The sequence below is a fragment of the Rutilus rutilus genome (assembly GCF_951802725.1).
Source record: "Rutilus rutilus genome assembly, chromosome: 6".
Taxonomy (NCBI): domain Eukaryota; kingdom Metazoa; phylum Chordata; class Actinopteri; order Cypriniformes; family Leuciscidae; genus Rutilus; species Rutilus rutilus.
Genome location: NC_140214.1, coordinates 10713079 through 10727175, shown reverse-complemented (window position 1 = coordinate 10727175; position 14097 = coordinate 10713079). Strand labels below are relative to the sequence as shown.

Sequence of the window (14097 nt, the reverse complement as noted above, 5' to 3'; positions counted from 1 at the left end):
CTCGCGCTGATCACCGGTGATCGATTCTGCGCAGATTTTGCTCATCTCAAACAAGCCTAATATGGACGTAGTGTAAGTGACGTCACTCGTAGGTTTCTGAAGAGCATTTTTGAAGCCTAAAGTGGGCGGAGTCGGCCGTCGCCATCTTGGCCTCGCGTCACCTTGCGTCACTCTCGGATAACAGAAAATGGGCAAAGAGGCGGGGCGTGAGTGGAGCTGGAGGAGCCTGGCTATCTGAAAACTATGGCAAGCCATTTTAACATTTAACAGCTAGACTGGATATGTGTTGCAGATATCTGTAATTCAGTTTTGCCTAGTCAAAAAGAACATTTCAGATATCCGCAACTACATTCTTCCTATCCATAATTGTCATTTCAGATATCCACAAAGACATTCTTCCTAGGACAAATGACATCACTTTTGCCATTTGTAAGACTGAAAATACTGGTTGAGGCCCTGGTCTGAGACAAAGGGCTAATTACCATTTGACCTCCCCCATACGACCTCACTTCCGCAAACTACTAAGAACTCACACAAGAATATGGTTTAATATGAATGTTTATCATTGACTGTTATGTTTTTGGTGTCATTTGAAATGTCTCAAAGTGAGAGGTACAGATATCTCATATCCAGATAGGTAAAATAAAAGGTAATAAGGTTTTAAGAGTTTATGGATAAGTGACTTACAAAGGAAGGTGGTCTCTCAAGCAAATGGTCACCCACCCCCATGAAGGTGCGACCACTGCATGCAAATTTCTTTTGTTAGCACATGTTTCCATGTGAAAGAGGTCTGACTATTTAATGAGATGCAGCAGAGAGTTCGGGGCCCTTTTCTGTACTTCAGATTGGCCCGTGAGGCTGAGAAATAGATCTCTCAGCCTCATGTATTTCTTAAAGTTGGGTTTGCATCTTCTCTCTATTCCAGAGCATTTGATGTTTTCTATCGATTATCTTTGAATTGATTATGAAATTGGCATGATACATTTACCTGACATAATAAATCCTTACATGTGATTATTCTAACTGATCTTGACATCGTTCATTAAATGGTTAAAAGGAATAGTCAAACATTCGCTCACTTTTAGTGAGGCACAGATATAATTAAAACCTTTAATTTATGGAGTCAGATGAATTAACGAGTAAATACATATGATTAATGTATTACAAATTTAACCAACCCATACTTTGCATGAGTGAGGACAGAGCACGTGATTCCTTCCCCATATATTGGCGAACCGGCAATTGGGCCAATATAGCGGGCCTTACACATTCATTTGTATGGGGTTTATCATTACAGATATCTACAATTCAGTTGCAGATATCCACTATGTAAATTACGGATATCTGCAATTGAATTGTAGATATCTGTAATTCTAGTTTGAGATATCTTCAATTTGATTCTGACTAGTCATAACTCCAGTTCAAGATATCTTTAATTCACCTCAATTCAAGATATCTACATGTTCCTTTGCAGATATCTTAAATTAAGTTTTGACTAGGCGAAATGACATTGTAGATATCTATAACTGGAGTTATGATAGTCAAAATGGCGTTGTAGATATCTCAAACTGGAGTTAGGGATAGTCATAATTTAATTGTAGATATCTATTATCAAGTTATAGATATCTTGAAATTAATTTTGATTAGAGATATCTGAAATTTGAGATATCTGTAACTTTCATTCTGCCTAGTCAAAATGTAATTGCAGATATCTTGAATTAGAGTTTTGACTAGGTGAAATGACATTGCAGATATCTGTATGCAAATTAGGCCCGCATCACACTTTAGGCGGGAGCAGAGTGTGTTGTTCAAATCATTAAATTGACGATTTTTCAATCTAGAGGTCCTCTATTTCTATAGAGCTGGTAAGTCCCGCCCCTTCCGCTAACCCCACTGGACCTCTAGGTTGAAAAATCTTCATTGCAAGTGAATGGGAGAAAATAATTATTTTCTGGTCCCATTTGAATTGTGCCATGAATGTGAACATATGTTGTCTGTGAATTTTTAATATAACTTTTCGTGTAAAGAATGCAACAATTTAGCGGGTAGAAGTTTGATACGGTTAGACTTTGTGTCAGAGCACTTTGTGGACTACAACTCTTCGCTGCTTTCGACGTGTTTGAAACGTCACCACCACTCGCACACGGACACTAGCTCACGGATCCCACTAAACATGGCTGTGTCTTTGGTGCATTTCACCGCCTTCTTTCAGGTAGAGGACAAAATCGTTGAGGTTGGCGAAAACCACGGGTAAGTCAACTTTACGGGGTGACGTCACATAGGCGACATGTAGTCTTTCTTGTTATGTCTTTTCCACAACTGCTAGCCGAAGAATCATACCATATACTGTCAAACTCGTAACACAGACAACATATGTTCACATTCATGGTACAATTCAAACGGGACCAGAAAATTATTATTTTCTCCCATTCACTTGCATTGACGATTTTTCAACCTAGAGGTCCACTTGGGGTTTTACGGATGGGCGGGACTTACCAGCTCTATAGACACGGCCAGAGCCTGTCTTGACATTCTCTGACACGGCTCAATCCGAGGGGTGGGATAAACGGCTGTCTTTCAAATTCACTCTGCACGCAATAGGACAGCGCTTCAACCAACCAGAGCGTTTTCCCACCAGCGGAGCTAGTTGATAGATTCAACTTTTGCCATATCTGGCCGGCAAAAACTACGAACACATCTTCCTTTATTAAGAATGACTTAAGTGCCGTTCTTTGCTCTTTTCTCAAAGAAAAACTTTACTCCAAGTCCTCCAGAGTCGCGGCCAAAGCCGATTCAATAGACTGTTCTCCAACAGCCGCCATTCTTTGTTTTCAAGTAGCAGGAACCGTCGCAACTCTGTCGTCATTATGTTAAACCCGCCCCGCCTACTACACACGACGTGATTGGCCTGACCCAATTTAGGTTTTTGCACCTCGAAAGTCAATGGAGAGTTGCTAGACTACCCTGGAAGCAAAATACATTTTGCTGCCGCTAGGGTGCGTCTAGATTTATAGGCTAGTTGTGTTGTACATTTTCCGTTGTGTTGTGAACTTATGTTTGCTCTTTAAATTTTGTTGTGTTGTGCACTACTGGGCCACAGTAAGAATTAAGATGATTGCAAATGTAATCTAAATGTAAATATACAGGACATTGATGCAAAGTGATAAAATCATTACAAGGTGGCTTATATTTGTGCACCCAACACTGACAAACATAGCAAGTCACGTCTTTTTAAAAGTTTTTCAGGTCTTTATAGCTATTTAAAGGCATTATCATACTAGAACTTTTGGTGAGGATCACCATCAAGCTCTCTGACATCAGACTTCAGTTCATTTCATTAGTGTTTTTCTGAACTCGAGTGTACGCAAAAGAATCATATTTAAGGCTCTTTAAAAAAAGGCGGTCCAGATACTGTTCACTGATCTGCTGTTGATCATGATTCACTTCTAATTTATTACTTATCGCTGTTTTTCTCAGTAAAAAAAAGCTTTAAAAAACGTACTTCAACGAGCATTTAGCATTCTTTGCATCTTTTGCGAAATACACATTCATTAATTTAGACAGTAAATGTTTACTAAAAATTGGCCGAGAAGAGAAAGCAGAGAGCAGAGAAAGATTTGACATAACTTCTTGTTTTAAAAGCACTTTTACTTTACAGACAAAAAAATCTAACTTGAAAGATTACTTCAGTTCTTTAGTTTTTACTGATGAAATTATAATAATAGTAAGAAAATGCCTAGTTGACATACCATAAAAAGTGTCCAACACACAATCAATAATACAAAAGTGAATGTTAATTTTCAAAACTTTAAGGACATTTTATATCACACTTAAAAGAAAAATACGCATGGTGATAACAACAAGTCTTTCCAGCAGAACAAGTTTTAGTTAGAGTAAGTTTTGCAACGTTACCTTTTTGCAAGGGGTGAGAGCCTGAATGACGCAAGTTGAACAGACCACAGGCTGGGTGTTTCCGTGATCAGTCGCTTCCTGCATTTTGAGCGGATGTCAGAAAGAGAACTGTATCTAGTCAAATCTCTTGACCAAAAAACATGTAATACGGCAATGCAAAATCATACTTGAAAAACAGTTCGAGATGTTGATTTGATGTGTTTTCGTAAGAGGAAAGACGAAGGCAGTCTGTCTAATATATTGAATCAAAACAATTAGGACATGTAGGCCTACAATATACCCTTTTCTTTTAATGCTTTGTTTTTGATTTCGATTCATCAAAGTGACTCGAATCGTTTTATTCTGTTCACAAAATGACGTTTGTTCTTTTTGAGTATCACGAGTCCTTACAGATGTTAATATAGCCTAGCTGTAATACAGTTGTTTAGAACCAAACACAGGAGCACCATTAAAGGCAGTGAATGTGAAGTGATCAAGACAAAGTTTATTCCTTTCAAACCATAACAATTTCTTTTATACTATTAAAGCTAGCTAAGAGTAACAGGGTCTTGATTGGAACAGCCATGTCTTTGCCTGGGTCTAACATAAGCATAAAAATATATTCAAATTGATATTGTAATGATACATTTGAAATAAAAAATTAAATAGGCTAATATCTACAGACAGGACTAGGTAAAGTGGAACTCTTAAAGTTCATTCTACTCCTCTCAATACTTCCTACAGTGTATTATTACACACTGTCTCCGTAACTTCAGACTCGATTAGCTATAATATCAAAGTTCTTAAGACCTTCAGATAAGGATGCCAGTCTGAAGACACACTTGGAGTTATTTATTCATCGAAAAGACAGCTTCAGTTTACATCAGGCAGAACAAGTTTAGACCTGCAGGGAAAGATGAGTGAAAATTATATTGCAGCACTTTGGAGAGTGCACTGTAAAAAATAATTCTGTGGCTTAGTAAATTTTCTTTTACAGTAGGCTATATAATAAGAACAATAAAATCCATTGTAAAAGCCCCTTAATTGTTCTTAACTAATCAATGGTCACTCTCTGGTTGCAGCTGAGCTCCTCAATCTGCTCGGTGTGACGTGTGCAGCTGTCAGAGGATTTACTGCATCTGAACCTTCACAGAGACGCAGAACAGCAGCACACATTTACCACACATTTACCACATGCCAAAGACATGGATTTCATTAAAATATTACCAGGAAATATCTCATATGTGCTGCCAGGTGAGGTGCGAGAGAAATGTGTGAGAGCACAGGAGTGTAAATGTGAAAGAACATCAGAGAACATGCATATGTTCATTCACAATTCAAAAAACATAATATTTTAATTTTTCACATTTATCAAACATTTATCTATAGCTGTCTATAACACTAGTAGATTAACATAAAATATGACTACTAGTAAGCAGATATGTGAGGATGTAAATTACAAACCCTCTAAGATTTGAGTTTTGCAGATTCCTTTAGTAACTTGATTCCCTCTTCCATTAAAAGACCAGGGAGCCACTTAGCACCATCAGAGCCCCATGAACCAGCATGGAAACTACAAAACAGAGATATTTTAGTGAGAATAATAAGACAAAGTTGATATAAAAAATGTGTGATTCTACACTGTTAAAAAAGTAAAAATAAATTGTTTATAACTGAAGACAAGAATTCCAAGGCACTCGAATGTTAGTGAAAAAAAGTTAAAAAGCCTTTATTTCATTCCTGGCTTGCTTTAAAAATTGGTGAGAAGTACACCTACGCGTTGCGGCTACATGCCCTCATCAGGGTGAACCCCGTCATTCAATTGTCGAGTTCACGCGCGTGATCATAGGTAACTAAATTGTTGAAAACTTTTTCTTCGTCGAAGCAGAAACCAGGAGACGTTGGGGATCACGTTCAAACAAAGTTATTCTTTATTGAGGACTTCACGTTGACGCGGCTGCAGTTCTTCCCAAATCATTCTGGCTAACATACTTCACATGGTTTCTTTATAGGCCTTTCAGTGGGCTGTCCTTAAAGGTGCTAAACATACACACAGCCTTAGAGGTAACCACTAAATCTAATCATCTAAAGACAATAGAGGCCCCCCCCCCCCCCCCCAAATGGTATACACAACAAATGGTCACGAGACCTTAGACTAGGTAACATTCACACACAGTCCAACTCTTAGTTGGAAGATCAAAGACAAACTATTACAACGTTTAGACAGCTGACTTAAAGCTGACTTCTGATCAGTAAATTGATGCCATCATGTTCACCTTGAATGCCCAATACAGTGTAATTCACCTTAGTTTTTCATGTGATGTTATGTAAGGAAGTAAGATCAGCAGATCTTAAACATATTCTTAAATTTGGATCCTTCACTATGCACGTGAACTCGACAATCGACTACTTTAGACTCCGACCGAAAACAGGATGTAAACACAGGTATGTGCGCTGGCTGAATTTACGTAACTTTTATTAATATCTTTCACATCTACTGCAGTCAGATTCACCCGTGTTCACTCTGAAGGAATCACTCACATGGCTGGTGCACTTGTAATGACACATGAAGGATGTTAAGAGGCTAAAAGCAGGTTTAAAACTTGCCCCGTTTAAGTCAACCGGGTGCAAATTTTGAAAAGAGGATAACACGGTGTAGGCAACACTGATTTTTGTCGTTGTTCTCTGTACTGACAGCACTCCAAATTTACAAAAAAATGAGCTCTATGTTAAAATTGACCGGAGTTCTCCTTTAAACTTTGATAAATTGTTTATAAGTTGCAGCAATTACATTTTATTCTTCCAGGTATTTTAGAGCTTAATGGCTTTTAAAACGCATTACCCCACAGACAGGCATTAGTTAGTGTATTACTGTGCTGCCGTCACAATATTTGTCTGTTTTGTTTTAGGATCCCGACCAGCCTGACACATCAACACTGACTGGAATCAATGACAACCAATGGCAAAGCGCCTGCTGTTTGCTTCGGTGAAACTAGTAGTGCAGAAATTGCACACTTGAAACAAGAGCTTACACAATACAATTGTTTTCAAACAATGTGCCAAATTGTATAACCTCTTCAAACAGAAAATGATGAATTCTTTCTGATAATTTTAATAATATTTTTTTTATTATCAGGATAGAAACCAATACTTTCCTGTTTATTGGTAAAATATAGTTGTTGTTGTTTTTTTAATTAAAAAAAGCATGGCAATTTTTCCATGATCCGGACACATTTTCATGAACTTTTAATATTAAAAAACAATTTTAATAGTTTTTTTTCTATTGCCATCTTTATTTTGTAAGGCCCGCTATATTGGTCCAAAGCCGGTTCGCCAATACACGGGGAAGGTTATCACGTGTTCTGTCCTCACTCATGCAAAGTATTGGTTGGTTAAATTTGTAATACATTAATCATATGTATTTACTCGTTATTTCATCTGACTCCATAAATTAAAGGTTTTAATAATATCTGTGCCTCACTAAAAGTGAGCGAATGTATGACTATTCCTTTTAACCATTAAATGAACAATGTCAAAATCAGTTAGAATAATCACATGTAACAATTTAATATTTCAGATATCAGAAATCAATTCCACAATCAATTCAAATATCTAGAACATGATTATACATTGGCTACACCAAAGAATCTTACCCAGCTTGTACCTGAGATAGAGAGAGAGAAAGGGAAAGAAAGAGAGAGAGGGAGAGAGAGAGAGACAGAGACCACCTATTCCATTCTTGTCCAGCAAAGAAGAGAACCAGTGAGAGGGAGAACACCTTCCTTTATCCTCTTTGACCAGGTGACATGGGGGATGGGGGAGACCACCCTCAAAAGGCTTCTATCCGACAAAAGGGGGGTTGCCTTATCTGGCCTTATCTCTAAACCAGTTTTCTCTAAACTTCTATAAACCTTATTTCCTTTTATTTCATCCATCTGGATATGAGATATCTGTACCTCTCACTTTGAGACATTTCAAATGACACCAAAAACATAACAGTCAATGATAAACATTCACATTAAACCATGTTCTTGTGTGAGTTCTTAGTTGTTTCTGAGAGGAAGTGAGGTTGTATGGGGGAGGTCGAATGTTAATTAGCCAGCAGGGCCCTTTTGTCCCATAGACCAGGCCTCAACCAGTATTTTCAGTCTTACAATTTTTATGAAATGTAGAATTGTTTGGACAATGATCGCAACAGTTATCATAAAATGACTCGTATATAAAGTATATTGCAAAATATAAATGCACACAAATTAAAAGACACAGACAAATCTAATAACTCTCACCTGATCACAGCCAGTTTAGTGCAAGACTTGACCAGGAAGAGGATTCTGGAAGCCCAGGTCTCCGTCAGGAAGGGAACGGAAAGATTTATCGCACTTAAACCAGACACAGATATCAGCTGAGACAGCAGAGCATCGACCTGCCCGTCAAATTCTGCACTTCTGTGGACAGAGAGAAACATTTAGAGAGAGAGTAATCTCCATATACAAAGAGCATGAAGGCAAGGTGAAGGTGGTTTTGAAAACTTACTGTTCTGTTATACAGTTGACACTGTGAAACGCCTGTAAGAAGCTCTTGACATTAACACTGGACACCTCTGAACGGGACATTTCAGAATGATTTCCGACAGTGACGGTTCATTCTGTGGGCTTGAACACCACCTCACCACATTCAAGCTGTCAACAAGAAACACATTTATTTCCTCAAACATCTCAATCAATAATCAAGTTTATTTGTCCAAGTCTTAGTTAAGAGGTTGCACAACATCATACAGTAAAAACATGACATGTAACTGTATTTATTAGTGATTCAAAAATAATAATAATAACAGATCAAAAGGGAATTGTTTAGAGTCCAGGTTGTGTGGGAGAGATCCTTACACAAGCTTTCCTTCAAAGCTTCACTGGTCCGTAAACTGCCAATCAGAGTACAAAGTCAACATTAATATCTAAACTTGAAAGCAAAGTATTTAGGTTTTAGATGTGTGATTGGCGATGGACCAATCATTTATGAATGCTTGTGCAGTTTAATGTATGCAAATGTATAAAAAGAAAATTCTTGAGGTTACTGATACCTGATCTCCTCCCATTTCCCTTTGCTCTGCAAGAAGTCTGTGAGGATGAGGGTGGTATCAGCTGTGATGCTCTTCACCACTAACTGAAGTCCACCCACGCTCTTCTGTTTGTGCAGAACATTAAGAACCTGCTGCACACTTTGATCTGACAGACAGCTGCTGTTCAGCCTGTAAAAGAGATTTATAATCTGATCAGTTACAATGTGACATTTATCAGTCCATACCAGGATTAGCAGTTCTGTGCAGAAAAGTCACTGGTTTTTACTTCAGTTCTCTCAGTTGCTTTCCTTCTCCAAGAGCTGAGAGCAGATTAGTGACATCTGTGTCTGAAAAGTTTTGCACAGTCAACCTAAAAAGAATAAATCAATAAAAATAATTAAACACACTGATCAATGCAATTTTTAAATATTCTTTTGTTTCTTTCTTGTAAACAAACTATGGAAGCCCACCTCAAACAAAAACTAAACAAATAAAAAAAGCTAATAAAGTGTATTTCTCATAAATGTATATCTAAAACCAGAGGTGGAAGTAACGAATTACAACTACTCACGTTACTGTAATTAAGTCGTTTTTTGGGGTACTTGTACTTTTTTGAGTATATTTTTAAATCTGTAATTTTACTTGTACTCAAGTACATATTAAGCTAAGTAATCTACTTCGCTACTTGTAAAATCACATTTCGTTACTGAGTACAATTTGAATTGATATTCAAATCTTTGGTATCTTTGGTAATCTTTCAAATCTCTTGGCATTTCGGTAGCCAATAAAAATATTCGATCGTAAACGGACCAATAAAACCCCTGATATTTGGACTGAATGAAAGCCGCCGCAGTCGCAGCAGGTTTTGAAGAGCTGATCATGAAGGAGGCGAGGAGCTCAGAGTGATTAATGGCTGGACTGAAAGTTTGGAACAACAAACTACATAGTAGTACTGTAAAAATATCTATATTTTGATACATATCAATACTGAAATATCTGTCAATACTCATTTTGGCCTATACACCAATGCGATACCAGCTGCGCGTTCTCATTCTCTCATCTCAACGACAGCGAGTTTGACACACCCGCCTCCTCTCAGCGCGGGATTGCAGGTAGGCCTATTACGCATAATTTTATTAATACCTGCAAGTTTCTATGGCATATTTTAATGGCAAATGTCACGAACAATATTATAACGCGAGGGCACATTCATGTAATCGCAGAAAACTGGACGCGAGCTCTCAAATATAGGCTACGAATGAACTGGACTCGGATATTGAGTGTGCGCTCTCGGACTGTCATATCATGTGTAATCGCGAATCTCTCCAAGTGGTTCTCACTGCAGACTCAAATGACGTCCAGCTCCAATCTCTCCATGCTCTTGAATTAAATGCTGTCAAAAGTTATGAAAAATCTAGTCTTTTTGCAAATTAAATTCAGTTTGAATTGAAATCAAGCTTCCTTGTGCTGTGTGTGAGCTATTGCAACAGTTCACGTTACCCTATTGTAAAGACAAATACACTGAGTGAGTAAATATTAGATTATTGTAATGGTTATTGATCAATGTTTAAATATGTAAACAAAAGCCTAAATTAAAATCTCACCTTATAAAGTGGACGTGTCTCTTCAGAAGACTTAAATTAAACCTTTCCATTCAAATAGATTACTGTTACAATGAGTGTTGTGCTTTTCAATGCTTGAAAATAATGATTGCCTTGACAAAATGGATGGACAAAAGTGTAGATATTAAAATATTTAGTATGTAGTAGTTTTCCCGATGGTATTAAAAATTATAGGCTAGGCCTACTGAACATTGGCATAGCCTATTTCAAGGTGTCATATTGAAGTTAGAAATTCCAGTATCCAATAATTAATGTCCTTCGACAATAAGGTAAAAATGTGTTAAAAGTAGCTATTTTCTACATAAATCTATGATTTGGTTGTATATTTTTATTGGTAATGCATTAACTATCGCCAGCTAAAAAGTAATTAGTAACTAGTACTCTGAGTAGTTTTTGAGAAGAGTAATTTGTACTTTTACTTAATTACTTTTTTGACACCAGTACTTTTACTTGTAATTGAGTATTATTTCAGCAATGTAACGGTACTTGTACTTGAGTACAAATTTTCAGTACTCTTTCCACCTCTGTCTAAAACTTGTGACTTCCTGACAATTAAATTTTTAATTGCCACTTTTTCACTCATAATTGCAGCTTAAAATCTCTCTCTATATATATAATAATTTATATCTCTCAAAAAAAAAAGGTTTTGAAGTTTTTTAATAATTTTCAATTTTTTAACTTTCTCACAATTAAAGGTGCAGTAAGTGATTTCTTAGAAACACTGTTGATATTTGAAATCAACCCAAACAAACACACCCCTCCCTTCATTGCTCCGCCCTCAAAATCACGCAATGCAAAGGTGGATGTCTGTTGGCAGTCAACATATTTCACCGAAATTTGTGTAGTGATTGATGGGATTTTTTAGCTTCAGACTATGAATCCATCCAGTCAGATGATATCAAACATTTTGAGTCTGGGAGTGTGTGATCCTCATTCGTTTGGTGTATGATGCTCAATTTTTCTCAGTAACCATTCACAAAGTCAGCCAATGTGTGATGCCAAGTGTTTTAAAAGTCGTGTAGTGTTTTCCAGCCTTTGGCTTTTTAATTTTTCATTCTAAGGTAGAAATGAGATTCCAGTAAAAACTAAAAATTCAAATATTTAAATAATATTATATATAATTGTTTATATTAAATGTAATAGTATTATACATTTTAAAAATCATATTGGAAATATCTTTCTATTTTCTTATTCATTATTATAGTATTAAAATAGCATATGGTATACATAAATATATACAGCATCAGATATTCATGCTTCTGTGTTTCATTTAGCATGTTTAAACCTAACCACAATTAATTTATAGAATGAACAATCATATTAATTTCCAAAACATAAAAATAACTGATAGCTGTCAATATCTCCTAAATGTTCTGTATTGGTTCATCACTAGATTTGCACACTCACTCTAGTGCCGGGGTCCTGCACAATACAGACTGAAGCATCTTCAGCTCTTCAGCCGCAAAGTTGATCTTCAGGCTTCTGAAGTAAATACAGCAGTCCAGACAGTACAACAACGCCCAGCAGTCTGTCCTGCTCAGTGGATCCCAGGACATGTCTAACTCTTGCCAAGCTTCCATGGCTTTCTGCACAAACTCTTTTTCGTGGAGCTCATAGAGACAGTGGAGAATGAAGGGCAAAGAATTGTAGTCTCCAACTGTGCTAACATGGAGGATCCATTCTTCCAACTGTGCCTGTACAAAGGAAGGGACAGACAGATTGTGCGTCTCTTTGAGTGAGCTTCTCACTTCTTTATTACAGAGGCCACAGAGAAACTGAATCACAGGCAGGAAATGAGGTTCGGGACATCCATACTTCAGTGGAAACTTCTCATCCAAATATAGGGCAAGATAGCTTTGCGTTTGAGAGTGGAACCACTCTGTTAGTTTATCCAGAAACTCTCTTTCATTTAGTGAGATGTAGTACAGAGCGGTGAAGAACTCCTGAAAGCTGAGATGCATGAAACTGAACATAGTCTCCTGGCGGATTCTTCTCTTAAAGAGGACCTTGCACAGGAATGGACTGCCTGAAACCATTTCTTGCACGCTTTTCTCTTCAAACACCACTTGCTTTTCCAGCATCCCTCTCTCTGCCAGCTGACCCAGACTCCTCAGCAGGGTCGGGACGGACTGACTCAAACTCTGGCAGTGATGCTCCAGTAGAGTGGACACAAAATCAATGTAGATGGAGGTGGTGGTGGTGGTTTCCAGTCCACTTGTCGCATCCGCACCGTCACTGAACCTCTCCCGCATAACCGTGCAGATGATCCAGCAGATAACAGGGATGGAGCAGGCGGTGATGAGGGTTTCGTTTGCCTTCACACAGTCAAAAGCATTCCCGAAGAGTCCATCATCCTGAAAGAACCTCTGGAAGTACTCCTCCACCTCCTTCTCGGAGAAGCCAATAATCTCAGTGAAGCGCTGAGGGTGCTTGAGCAGACCGCCCAGGATTGTTGTAGCAGTAGATCTGGTGGTGACCAGCAGGAAGGACTCGGACAAGATGTGGCCCCTCAAAAGGGCCTTCAGAGAAGCCTCGGTTGGAGCTTTTTCAGAGAGATGCTTGAGTTTTGCCGTATTCGACGTGTCACTATATGAAAACCTGAGCTCGTCGAATCCATCAATGAGGATGAGAACTTTCTCTGGTGACTTCTGCAGGATCCGTGAGATCTGGTCTGATGTTAAATTGGAGTTGTAGCTCAAAAGCTCTGCCAAACTCTGCTCTTCAGATATGTGGTTCACTTCTTTACATTTCAAGTGAAAAAGACAATAAAATTCCTCTCTGCTGAGGTTTCCTGATGCCCAATCTAGCATGATCTTTTGAGCAGTGAAGGATTTGCCATGTCCAGAGTTCCCCTGAAGAATGACAGCACTAGGACTGACTCCTTTATTATCGGCACTGAAAAGCGCATCCAAGCTGCCCTTGTCCGCATTATTCCTGGTGGTGAGGAGCTGCTGGAAACTCTCTCCCACGGAGCACATCTCTTCTTCTCGCTCTCTCTTCTCTCTGTGTCTCGTGATGATCAGAGGTTGTGTATAGCGCCGCTCGGACAACAGCACATATGTAACAGATTGGAAGATTGGATTGTCATAAAGACACAAGAAATATCAAAATAGTATTTTATTATTTTAAAAGTTAAAATCCTCCTCAAAAACCATGGATTGTCCAATATTCTGTCCCAGGGTGAAACAATACCCAAGTCCAGTCCAGCCTGGAGTCAGCTCCGTGTTTCCCCTGCCGCCGGCAAAGAATGTCTGTTTCAGCGGGACCTCGAATAGCCGATTACAATAAAAAAAAAATTTTTTTTTAAATCCAGGACCAGAATTTCCGCGGCGCCGCTCTGCGTCTGTCAGTGGAGAGATCGAAAAAATAAATGGTAGCAGCTAGCTTGCTCGTAGCCCGGCAACTTTAAAAAATCCCGGGTGACTAGAGTGACAACTTTCCTCTCCTATACTTCAAGTGGGCTCATCAACAATTCTATCGCGTCTGCTGCTCTGCCGTCGGCCCCTGGATCTGGCACCTTTGCAGAAA

At 38.3% G+C, this 14097-nt stretch overlaps 2 protein-coding genes and 1 pseudogene across 8 annotated transcripts in view; all 3 read right to left on the bottom strand.

Annotated features, from left to right (window-relative positions):
* Positions 1-4010, bottom strand: part of LOC311291579 (NACHT, LRR and PYD domains-containing protein 1 homolog) — a 52104-nt gene extending 48094 nt beyond the window's left edge. For 2 of the 6 annotated variants that reach the window (XR_014627582.1, XM_084410664.1), the window contains exon 1: positions 3913-4010. The gene's annotated coding sequence lies outside the window, so the exon portion shown is untranslated. The remainder of the gene's footprint in view (positions 1-3912) is intronic. The other 4 variants (XR_014627583.1, XM_084410665.1, XM_084410666.1 and 1 more) reach the window with 3 other exon arrangements.
* Positions 4011-4669: 659 nt separating this feature from the next.
* LOC311291573 (NACHT, LRR and PYD domains-containing protein 1 homolog) overlaps positions 4670-14097 on the bottom strand; it is a 29991-nt gene continuing 20563 nt past the window's right edge. Inside the window, exon 13 of the mRNA XM_084410651.1 lies at positions 4670-4795. Within this exon, the coding sequence (XP_084266777.1) occupies positions 4765-4795 (31 nt within the window). The 3' untranslated portion in view covers positions 4670-4764. The remainder of the gene's footprint in view (positions 4796-14097) is intronic.
* On the bottom strand, positions 4956-13667 carry LOC311291420 (NACHT, LRR and PYD domains-containing protein 1 homolog; annotated as a pseudogene). Its single transcript, XR_014630283.1, has 8 exons — positions 11977-13667; positions 9234-9317; positions 8969-9136; positions 8777-8809; positions 8425-8570; positions 8178-8336; positions 5356-5464; positions 4956-5036 (listed from the first exon to the last, which is right to left on the bottom strand). The product of XR_014630283.1 is annotated as an NACHT, LRR and PYD domains-containing protein 1 homolog (transcript).